General features: G+C 37.3%; 1 protein-coding gene across 8 annotated transcripts in view; it reads left to right on the top strand.

The window, feature by feature from the left end:
• MND1 (meiotic nuclear divisions 1) overlaps positions 1 to 12,694 on the top strand; it is a 209,329-nt gene that overhangs the window by 120,909 nt on the left and 75,726 nt on the right. For 4 of the 8 annotated variants that reach the window (XM_078149048.1, XM_078149052.1, XM_020994116.2 and 1 more), the window contains one exon: positions 1,439 to 1,691. The exons of 2 other annotated variants lie outside the window; for them this stretch is intronic. In XM_078149048.1, the coding sequence (XP_078005174.1) occupies positions 1,439 to 1,545 (107 nt within the window). In that variant the 3' untranslated portion in view covers positions 1,546 to 1,691. Of the gene's footprint in view, positions 1 to 1,438; positions 1,692 to 12,694 lie in introns of those variants that run through there. 2 more of the 8 variants (XR_002326086.2, XM_078149050.1) reach the window with 2 other exon arrangements.

Here is a 12,694-nt window from a genome sequence, read left to right as displayed (position 1 = left end):
AATCTTTTTTACTTCCCTGTACATACAGCTCCCTGGTGAGGTAGCTCCCTTTAGCAGCAGAGGTTAGTACAATTGTTCTACAATTCATAGTCATAGTGAATCGCTTGGGGCACCACAAGGTTAATTGACTTGCCTAGGGTCACACAGTCTGTATATGCCAGAGGCAGGGTCTTAACCCAGACCTTGCTAACATACAAGTAGATGCTCTATCAATTACACCATGCCACCCTTCACTTCCCACCATATTGCATCCTTTTTCTCTTCCCTAAAACTCATCCCCACTCCTCTAGGACCCTCCCTATCTTAATATATTATGTTACTATGTTAATGTTAACATATGTTGAGCTACAAACACTGACTCTTCTTCCTCAGTGTAATTTTATAATCTTAAAATTGTTTTTTTTTCTTCTAGAATTCATATTTACTTCTCTACATCTAGTCTATTACATTATTAGCTTGAGAGCAATAGCCATGTATCCTGGTAACTTCCTGAAGTACCTAATGACCCCCTTTATAAATCTTTTATTGTCTCAGTACCATCAGAACTTAACAGATGATAATGTGAGGGCACACAATAGCTGTCTGCTGTCAAATCTGCTAGCTCTAAAAGCCTTAGACTACCTCAGTTTACCTCAGTTTCCTCATCTGTAAAAAGAGCTGAAGAGGCAAATGGCAAACTACTTCAGTGTCTATGCCAAGAAATTGCTCCCCTCCACACGCATGCATGCACGTGCGCGCATGCATATACACACACACACACACACACACACACACAGTCGTGAAGAGTCAGGCATGACTGAAATGATTAAACAAGAAATGGTGTGTGTGATGACCCAAGAGATTGGAGACGACGTTTCCAACCTACTCTTTCATGGAGGTGGGAGATCCGTAGCTATTACACATGGCACATACATGTTTTCAGACTTTTTTAATGTATCAGTCAGTTGTGTTGGGTTTGTTGGGTTTTTTCTCCCCCTTTCTAAAAATACTATTTATCATATGGGTTAGCTCTCTGGGAGAGGGAGTGATATTTGGCGTGACTACAGTGATATGAGAAACAGAAAATATCAATAAAAACTTATTTTAACAAAAAAGAAGGAAGGGGTAGTAGAAAATATTGTCAAGGGTAAGGGTGTATCGATGACCATTCCTTCATCCAGGTCAGGCATGAGTTAAGGATTCATAAGTAGTTGGCTTCTTGTATGGCATTTTTATTGTGAGTTTCTTTTTACTCTGCTCAGAATATACTTTTTTCTTCATTTTTTTAAATCTCTATAACAGTTTGTCATTCATCATCAGCAGCAACAACATTCTGTAACTGAAAGAAAATATTTGACAATTCTTGACTAATTTTGGCACCCAGGTGCCAATCCAGAAAATCGTCTTTGAAACAATTATAAGTGCACCTATCCTGAAATATTTCTTTTCTTTTTCATAGATAACATATTTGCTATAAGATCTTGGGCCAAAAGGAAATTTGGATTTGAAGAAAGTAAAATTGACAAAAACTTTGGAATTCCGGAAGACTTTGACTACACAGACTAAAACATCCTGTGGTCATTCTAGATTACTTGTGTGTATTTGTACAAATTAATATTCTCCTTCCAAGACTGTCAGACTGTCATATACTTGCAACTGTGCCTTTTTTTTATTTGGGTTCCTTCAATAAAGCATAAAATCCTTGTGTTCTACCCCTTTTTATTAAAAGAAGTACAGTAATCTGCCTTGGGAGTAGCAAGTACCCCTTGAGGGTCTTAAAAATGAGGCAAGGGATTCCTCTTCAGGTATGAGAGTATGTGCTTCGGTTTTGGCCTTCCAGCTCTGATTCTGTGATTCTCCTGTGTCTTCAGCCATGCGCTATTCAATAAAATAAGAAGATTCCAGTCAAATTAATACAGGCTCATCAGAGATACTGAATTTGTTTCTTCAAGGCATTATTCTAAGAGGTTGTGACAATGTCATCATTATCCTTTCCCTCATATATTAAATAAGTAGAAAAATATGGACTAGATGGTCCCCAAGGTTCCTTCTAGCTTTCATATACTTTGAAGTATATGAAAAATCAGCTGGTCTTAGAGTCTGGAAAACCTGGGCTCATCTTCCTTCTAACATTTTCATTGGCTATGGGACTCTAGGCAAGTCTATATTTTAATGCCTCAGGCCAATCTCTAACATGCTAAGATGTAAAATTGGTACCATTCTGCATTGATAGAAAGACTTTTCTTCACTGGGAGTGCCCTATTCTACTGACGTTTTAAGTCTGGTCCAAAAGAAAATTAAAATAGGTATAATTCATTTAAGTTCATGTGTATGGATCAAAAAACATTTTTAAACCATACTACCTTCTTTATTATTTCCCTTGTCTGGCTTTAGTCCCTAGAAAACATTACTGTTGCCTGAGGATTCTGAGAAATCTGTATTTGGTACCCAAAAGATATTATTGAATCTCACACAAGAAATACAGAGATCCAATGAAGTCCAATTTAAAGTTACACTGAAATTCCCAAAATAACAAGAGCAAATTTTTTTTTAACTTTTAATTTAAAATTTTTCTGTTGCAAAGACCAAGCAATGTCACAGTGCCCAGGTTTATGCTATTTTTACATTAATATAACATGGGGGGGTGGCGGTAGTAATAATCACTTTCATTTACTTCTTTAAAGTGTACAAAGTGCTTTATACCTCTTATGCAATTAGAGCTTCAAAACAACCTGGTGAGGTAGGTATTACATAGGTTGTCCTCATTTTATAGATGAGGAAACTGCTATTCAGAAGAGTTATGTGACTTGCCCGTGATCATCCAGTGAATAAATGTCAGAGGCGAGATGTGAGTCCAACATGAATTTTTAATATTTAAAAGTGACTCCCTTCTCTCCCCTCCTTCCTTACTCCCACCATATCCTTATATTTGTGAGCCTCTTCAAAGGTGATGATGTGGCTCAAAGCATATTTGAATATCATTATTAGCTATGGCATTCAGGGATTTTTTTAATTAATTTTTTTCAATTAACAAAGACTTGGTTTTTTTTCTCCCTTCTACCTCACTCCACCCCACAATTGGGAAAAAAATTTTTAAAAATTTGTAACAAAAATGTATAGTCAAGCAAAAACAAATTCTTGAATTAACCATGTTCAAAAACTATAGGTCTCATTCTGCACCCTGACTTGACCACCCTCTGTCAGGACATTGTCATTCAAGGATTTTTAAAACTACTCCCTAAAAGAGATAAGTTAAAAAGAAACTCACCCCACATGTAATTTTTTCCCACTTGAAAGATGTTATTTGTAATATTTGCTAGCCAATCTGAAATGACAGCTTTTTAAAAATATAGACAGCTGTTTATAACATCCTTTACCACCTCCATTTTTTTCCTCTCTCAAGTAGTCAAGTTCAGATATTTTCTCTTTGGCAGCTTGAAGGAAATACTCCATATGTCTGTAGTGACCCAAATGGCGTTCATTATGTTTGCTGGTGAATTTGGTCTTTGTATATGCAGAGTGCCCCAAGGCTCCACAATCACTTCCTGCAGGTGGGTAGGACAGGATTGGTCCATTACCACTTGTGTAAGAGTTTATGTTGCCTGGGGAAATGATTCTCACTGGAAAGAAGGTCTAGTGTAGGAGAGGAATAAATAACCTGTCACAGTGCAGCGTCAGTGTAACAAGTCATCCCCTTTAGCCAATGGCATTACCAGAGAAGAAACTTTCCTGTTCAAGGAAGGAGCTGTTGTGTATAATACTCTATGCAAATCTTTTAAATTCTAAAACTAAAGGCACCTAAAACATTATTTAGCCAAACATGGGAGAGACTTGACTCTCCCTGCCTTATTAAAAATAATACCCTAGAGGTATAAGTGAGAAGGATGAGAGTTAACCCAGGAGCCAACATCAGGCATAACACTTCATCTCAATCTTCTAGGGCTTTTTATTGGAGTTGTTCTATACTATCGGTCACAGTCAGAGTGACCAAGGACCCTCAGTCTCCTGTTTCTTCTTATTCCCTGACCTGTTTAACTCTGAGGCTTGGCACTACTTTGGTTATGCTCAAAGTCAGCATAGAGATTCTCAACCAAATTCTAGCCCTTCATCTACTCAGTAACTGACCCAACTTCCTAGGTCTCTTTGATAGGGTCAAAATCGCCCTTGAGAGGTGACATCTGCTAGACTTAAAGTCCATGAGGGGAGGGACCAGGTCTTTATTATTATTATTATTTATTTAGTTTTAGTTTTCAACATTCACTTAGATAAGATTTTGAGTTGCAAATTTTCTCCCCATTTCATCCCTCCCGACACCCCAAGACATAGTGCAGTCTGAATACCCCTTCCTCTAGTCTACCCTCCCTTCTATCTTATCCCCTTCCCTTTCTATTTTCCTGTAGGGCAGGATAGATTTTTTTTTTTTACTGAGGTGATCGGGGTTAAGTGACTTGCCCAAGGTCACACAGCTAGTACTGTCAACTGTTTAGTCTGAGACTGGATTTGAGCTCAGATCCTCCTGACTTCAGGGCTGGTGCTCTATCCACTGCACCACCTAGCTGCCCCAGGGCAGGATAGATTTCTATACCCCATTGCCTGTATATCTTATTTCCCAGTTGCATGTGAAAACAGTTTTTAACATTTGTTTTTAAAACTTTGGGTTCCAAATTTTCTCCCTTCCTCCCTCCCCACCCATACTCATTGAGAAGGCAAGCAACTTGATACAGGTTATACTTGTATAGTCATGCAAAACACTTCCATAATAGTCCTGTTGTGAAAAACCAACTCTATTTCCCTTACTCCTATCCTGCCCCCATTTATTGTATTCTCTCTTTTGACCCTGTCCCTCCTCAGAAGTGTTTGCTTCTCATTACCCCCTCCCCTAATCTTCCCTCCCCTCTATCATCCCACTACTCTCTTATCCCCTTCCCCCCTATTTTCCTGTAGGGTAAGATAGATTTCCATACTCAATTGAGTGTGTATGTTACTCCCTCCTTAAGCCAAATCTGATGAGAATAAGAGTCCCTCATTCCCTCTCACCTTCCCCCACTTCCCCTCCACTGTAAAAGCCCTTTCTTGTCTGTTTTATGTGAGCTAATTTACCCCATTCTACCACTCCCTTTCTCCTTCTCCCAGTATAATCCTCTCATATCCTTTAATTTTATTCTCTAGACATCACCCCTTCATTTTCAACTCAACCTGTGCCCTCTATCTATCTATCTATGTCTGTCTATCTATCTACATATATATATATATATATATATATATATATATACACACACATACAAACATACATATAATTTTTCCCTCCAAGTACCATAATACTGACAAAGATCTCATGAGTTACAAATATCATCTTTCCATGTAGGAATGTAAATAGTTCAACCTTAGTAAGTCCCTTATGATCTCTCTTTCCTGTGTACCTCTTCATGCTTTTCTTGAGTCTTGTATTTGAAAGTTGAATTTTCTATTCAGCTCTGGTCTTGTCATCAAGAATGCTTGAAAGTCCTGTATTTCACTGAATGTCCATTTTCCCCCCTGAAGGATTATACTCAGTTTTGCTGGGTAGGTGATTCTTGTCTATAATCCTGTTTCCTTTGACCTCTGGAATATTATATTCCAAGCCCTCTGGAGACCAGATCTTTTATTAGAACCTGCATAGCACATTACCTCATACATAGTAGACACTTTGAAAATATTGATTGAATACCAGCCTCCATTCCCTTGCTTTCAAGTATTCTAAGCAGATGGAATCTGTCCTTTTATTTTCTTTTAAAGAATAACAAGTAAAAATAATTTACAAACCAGTGGTTAATATCCTTGATTGTCAAGAAATTTTTCATGTTCAGATCAGATCACCAGGGTAGAACAAGATGAATGAATGGGAAAATGTATTGAGGGCTTATTGGGTGCAAGTAGAAAGAGAAAATTGGAGACAGTCCCTGCTCTTAGCTCACAATAAAAAAATGAATGTTCATGGTGGAGGAACAAGTAACCACTCCCCCTTTCCACATTTGACTTATTGTTGGCTTATAGTATTGATAAAGATCTGGGTGAGTCTCAGAAATAGCTGCCATTATATCCTATTCCTTTAAGATCGGAAAAAGAAATGAGTGAGTATGCTAGTGCTGGACCTCTTCAGAGTGGTTTAGAGTCAGGAAGTTCTAAGGTGTGAATACAGACTTAGTATCTTCAAAAGATGTAAGTCAGCAAAAATTTAGTTCAGTAACATGAGAGTTATATTTGTAACAATGTTTTTTCAAAGCAGTATCAGGATTGATCATGGTTTCAAGTGGCAGATAAGTTCCCTTGGAGGTGTTCTTTATGATATCTATATAAATAAGTCAGGAGAAAAATGTACTATCTTTTTATGAATGTAGTGGGCTTGCATGTATGTGGCTGGGTTTCAGTAAACCAGCTTACATTTAGAAAAATCCTACCTGTAAAAGGTATAAGTCATGAGTCTCAAGGCTACTGGTATCCATGATTGTAGGCCATGAAATGAGTCACAGACATAACTTTAACATAATGACGTTTGTCTAGTAGCAAAGTTAGAGGTGAAATACCATGTAAGTCCCTGAAAGAGAAGAAAATGAAGAAAGAGATTGTAAATGCCAATGGGAACCATTCCCTTTCTTTGAAATGTAATTTCATTGCATGTTGATAGCCTTGAGAGCAGAAATGACTTAGTAAAAGCATCATTAGCCAATCAATTGTTTTTTAAGATGGTTCTTTCAAAGTTCTCACTTATTGATAACTCTCATCTCTCTGAACTATGTAATAAGGCATTTGTCAACTGATGTTAGCCTGGTTCAATCTACTCCTGGGCTTCACAAGTCAAGAGAGTCCTGAGGCTTGGCTTTGATAGTTAATGTGGACTGGTGGCCAGGGGGCTTGATTTTTTAAAAATGTTGAAAAGAGAGTAATCTAGAGGGTCTAGTACTGACTGTTGCCCTTTAAGATTCATTTCACTTCCTTTTTTAATAGGAATTAATTTGTTGATGTTGGAAGCATGAGTCCCCTTAAGAGACTAAACAGGAAAGCTAATAGTAATCATGACTGAAGCCTGGGTCCTTAAGTTAGTTATGCTTCTCTTTGTGAATTGGCACCAAATAGCCAGTCCCAATTAAAAAACCTTTTAAACAAGTTCTGATACTTTTGTTTTAGCAGTTCTTTCCAGTTATGCCCTCTCCTTTGCACATGAGAATCCTCTTTTAAAACAAGAAAAAAAAGTTATAAAAAAACAACCCACAGAGCAACATGAGGGTCTGATGGGGTTGCACCATTCTGTACCCATAATCCTACCCTCCAGCTCTAACAAACCAGGGAGTTGCTTTTCTTCAACTCTTACCTAGAGCCAATATTGGTCATTATGACGACAGAGCGTTTGCCATCTTTTTAGTGTTATTTCCATTTACACTACTGTGGTCATTATATAAATTATTTTCCTGGTTCCATTCCCTTCACTGTGATATCAATTCATAGAATCCTAGATCTTGAGTTAGAAGGGACCTTAGAATTCACCTAGTCTAATCCCTTCATTTTATAGATGAGGACCTGAGGTCTAGATAGGTGGAGTGGCTTGCCAAGATAGCACGTGTAATAAATAAATGGCACAACCAGTGTCTAACCCAGGTCCTGTGACTCAAGAATAGTGTTCTTTCCACTGCGCCATATTGCCTCAGTATAGCAATTTGCGTGTTTCTCTGGATACCACGTGTCATCATTTCTTATGGTGCTGTAATATTCCATTACATCAATATACCAGTTTGGTCAGTCATTCCCCATGACAGTACCATTTTTTCAGTTTCCTTGTGTAAGTCTCCAATGATTGGGAAGGAGGAGAAAGAGCATTGGCTCTGGAATCTGAGGATCTATGTTCCAATCTTGTTTCTGACAATCCTTCCAGCTTTAAGGTATGAATAACTATGAAATCAAAGTGGAGAATTAAGCTAATTATTAACCGATCTTTATTGTTTACCTTACTAGAGAAGGAAATGGCAAACCACTCCAGTATCTTTGCCAAAAAAACTTACAGACAACATTGGCGTGCAATGGTCCATGGGGTCACAAAGAGTTGGACATGACTGGATGACTGAACAATTGCTTACCTTCTACCAGCAAACCACTCTTAAGTGTGCCTACAGAAAAGGATATGGTCTCAGCCATCATGGCATCTCAGACTATTAGAACAGAAAAGGACTCTTAGAGAGTATCTTATCTGAGCTCCTTTCAAAGTCATTTTTCTTTTCAATGTTGTAGTTATATAAATTATTCTACTGGTTCTGCTCACTTCCCTCTGCTTTAGTTTATATGAGTCTTCCTGGTCTCTCTGAAACAACCATTTTGTCATTTCTTATAGAAAATAGTACTCCATTGTATTCACATACCATAATTTGTTTAGGTTTTCCCAATTAATAGACACCCCCTTTGTTCATAGATCTTTGTTACAACAAAAAGTACTGCTAGAAATGTTTTTGTGTGTATGAATCATTAAAAACATGTCTTTGGGGTATAGGTTTAGTGGTGGTGTTTCTGAGACAGAGGATATGCAGTTTGGCAACTTTGGAGGTACAATTCTAAAGTGCTCTTGCCCAATGACTGGACCAATTCATAGAGCTGCGTCCTGTGTGCCTTCGTGCCTGTATTCCCCCTGTTCCTTCAACAATTCTCATTTTTTCTTTTTTGTCATCTTTGCCAATCTGCTATAGGTTTGAGGTAGAACCTTAGAGTTGTTTTTATTTGCATTTCTCTATTAATGCTTTGGAGCATTTTTTCATATGGTAGTTGATTGCTTGACTCTCTTCTTTTGAAAATTGTCTTTTGCTTTCTTTTCATGATTTGCCTATTAGGGAAATTCTTTTTTTTTTCAATTTAAAAACTTTTTATTTTTAATTTATGGAATAAAACAAGCATTTCCACAACATAGAACAATTAAAAAAAGATGATTGCACATGAAACTGCAAATCTACCATGCACAACTTGCTATTCCTTTCAGATATGCAACAAAATTATCATCTAAATTTATTTTTCTTCTTTTTTTTCTTCCCTTCCCCCCTTGCCCTAGAGATAGCTGCCATTACACAAAAATAGGCATATATATATATATATATATATATATGTATATATATATGTAAATGATTCTATACATACTTCTATTTATCAGTTCTTTCTCTGGATGTATATAGCATCTTTCTTCCTATGTCCTTTAGAGTTAATTTGAGTATTTATAATAGTCAAAATAACATATTCACTCAAAGTCATTCTTAAAACAACATTGCTATTACTGTATACAATGTTCTCTTGATTCTACTCATTTCATTCTTCATTATTTCATGCAAGTCTTTTCATATTTTTCTAAGATCACTGAACTCATCATTTCTTACAGCACAATCGTATTCAACCCTAATCATATACGAAAACTTGTTCAGCCATCCCCCAACTGATGGGCATCCCTGCAATTTCCAATTCTTTGCCACCACAAAGAGAGCTGCTATAAACATTTTAAAACATAAAAGTTCTTTTCCTTTTTCTCTAATCATCTTTGGAAATAGACCTACTAGTGGTATTGCTAGGTCAAAGATTGCTGTCCAAAATGGTTAGAAGAATTAACAATTCCACCAACAATGAATTAGTGTCCCAATTTTTCCACATCCCTTCCAACTTTTGTTGTATTCCCCTTCAAATATTTTAGCCAATCTGGTAGATGTAAAATGGTTTCTCAAGGTTGTTTTCATTTGTACTTCTCTAATGAGTAATGATTTACTCATTTACTGCATTTTCTCATATGACTATGAATTGTTTTGATTTCTTCTATCATTCTTACATATCTATATTTCAGATATATAACATGTTTATATATGTGTACACATAAATATATGATATATTTACATATATGTTATATATGTACATTTATTCATATATAGTGATAGGTAGAATCAGGAAGACTATCTTCATGAGTTCAATTCTGGCCTCAGTCACTTACTAGCTGTATGACCCTGGGCAAGTAACTTAACTCTTTTTGCCTCAGTTTTCTCATCTGTAAAATGAGCTGGAAAAGGAAATGACAAACCACTCCATCATCTCTGCCAAGAAAACCCAAAATTGGGGTCACAAAGAGTCAGACATGACTGAAACGATTAAACAATAACAAAACACACATCTATTTTGCTGCAGTGTGAGATCTTGGTCCAAACCTAATTTCTGCCAGATTGATTTCTGGCTTTCCCAGTTTTTGTTGAATAGTGAGTCCTTACCCCCAGTAATTGGGGTCTTTGGGTTGATCAAATACTATACTACTATGATTGTTTTCGTCTAACTTGTAATTAATCCATTCTATTGATTCTCTATATTTTAACCAGTATTTTGATGATTTCTGCCTTATAGTACACTTTAAGATTTGATACTACTAGCTTCTCTTTCTTCCTGCTTTTTTTTATTCTTTCCCCTGAGAATCTTGATGATGATTGTTACCTCAGATGAATTGTTATTTTTTCTAGATCCCTAAAAGTAATCCTTTGATCATTTGATTGATATGGCACTGAATAAGTAAATTAATTATGTAGCATTCCAATTTATCTTATGTTGTTATGACCCAACCATGAGAAATCAATATCTTTCCACTTATTTAGGTCAGTCAGTCAACAAGCATTTATTAAATGCTTACTGTGTGCCAGGCGCTGCATATTCTTAGGGCAGGGAACACAAATAGAAGCGAAAAGAAGAACTGTCCTCAAGTAAGTTATATTCTAATGAGAAAAGACAACACTGAAAAGGAAGCTGAGAGAGTAGGAGGGGAGGTACTTTGTTTGGACAGCATGGTGGAGAAATCCAGATTGCAGCCTGGTGGGAAATGAAGGAGGGGTCTGTCTTTATTTTGTAAACTTACAGCTGTATTCATAAAGTCATTGTGTATGTTTTGGTCGATGAACTCCTAAGTATTTTATATATTTGGTACTTATTTTGAATGGAATCTCTTTCTCTTCCTGCTGCATTTTGTTATTCAAGTTACTTATTTCATAGATGAGGAAATTGGTCCATGTAAGTAAAATAACCTCTGGTCACATAGCTGGTTAGTGTCATGGCATTATAGAATTTTAGAACTTGTCCTTACTGAACAAATTAAGAAACTGAGGTTCCGTGGTCAGACATCATCAAGTCAATGGTTAGGTCTTGTGCTAGAATAAAAGTCCCCAAGTCCCAGACTAGCATTTTTCCCACTGAATGCAGCTTCTGAGATTTACATTCAGCTAGGGAGAGAAGGACCCATAAGAGGGTGTAACTCCAAGGTAAAGTGCTTCATTTTCATGTCTGACTTATGGAATTAATACACAATTTTGTTTATTCACAGCCTATATGTTAAAAAAAATATTAATGAATAATAGTGGTAACTTGCATTTATAATATAGTGTAAGTACAGCAGAAAGAGACTAATGCTTGAGATCAAACAACCTTTGGATTGAATTTGGATTTCAGCTCTCTCTATATATACTACCTGAACAAGCTAGCTAACCATTCTGGCTGGACCTCAGTTTCCTCATCTCTAAAATGAAGGGGTCAGATTAGGTGAATTCTTAGAATCTCATTTGGTTCTTAAAGAGAGAAGAGGGGAGAGATTATGTGTGTGAGATGGGATGTAAGCTGAGCCCTGGAGGATGGATGGCTAAATGCATGGAAGGAGTAATAGCAGCATTCCAGAAGGGGTAATGGGGTGCTGGGGGTGGGTGGGAGGGGAGAGAGTGCTGGGGGTGAGAGGGGAATTGCAAGGCATTAATTATCCCATGAATTGAGTCCAAATTGGTTCTGTCTGTTTCTGAGGGAGGGTGGCTAAGATAGATGGAGGGAGAACAGGGACAGGTTTGCCTTAATCATCTGAATAATTACTTTAGTTCTCCAGTTCTCATAATTTATGGATACAGCTCTCATCCAAGCAATTATGTGACCCAACCCCATTTATCTAGGAAGATCAATGTGACAGGAATATCCATCACTTTTCTTACCCATGGATGATGTCACCACGTTATATATCAAAGGTTAGCTTTCCTGTCATTGAGAAAGGCCTTTTTAAAGACCTTCCTCTAAAAGATCTCAGCAGGCTTCAATCTCTCATTTGTCACCAAACCCTTTGGAACTTAAAATACTTTTAACACCCTTGCATATGGGAAGGATAGGCCCATGATCTGGTCCTGTAATTTCATTGGAATTAGGAACTCCCTTTCACCAATGCTGTCAGGCACCTTCTCTGCAAGTTAGTCTTAAAGAATTGCCTAGAGTAGTGACAGTAAAAGTGATTGGCCCAAGGTCACACAGCCAGTATATATCAGAGTCAAGATGTGAACTCAGGTCTTCCTGGTTTCTGGGCCAGCTCTTTATCGATGGAAGGGAGAGGACAAGGTCAGAATTGTTCTAAAATCTAGCTGGTTTTGCATTCATACCAGATGTCCCTATTGTTTTGTGGAACTAGATTGAAATTGTTTCAGGAAGAACGATTTACTGTTTTCAAAGAGCCTCTGATTTTGGTTTTTGTCCTTCATACTCGAAGAGGACCAATGACTTCGTGGTGTTGGTGTCAAGGTGTCCAGTGTGTCCAACTGTGGCTCATCACAGTATGATCACAGTGTGGCTAATCAGACCAATATGAGCTCAGAAGGCTCTACCACAAGCCAGGCACAAATAGTCTACATGAATATTTGGAGTAGAGATGTCTCTAAATTTGTAC

Source organism: Phascolarctos cinereus, unplaced genomic scaffold (genome assembly GCF_003287225.1).
Source record: "Phascolarctos cinereus isolate Bilbo 61053 unplaced genomic scaffold, phaCin_HiC Scaffold_9;HRSCAF=440, whole genome shotgun sequence".
In the NCBI taxonomy this organism is placed as follows: domain Eukaryota; kingdom Metazoa; phylum Chordata; class Mammalia; order Diprotodontia; family Phascolarctidae; genus Phascolarctos; species Phascolarctos cinereus.
This window is presented reverse-complemented; position numbering and strand designations above follow the sequence as displayed.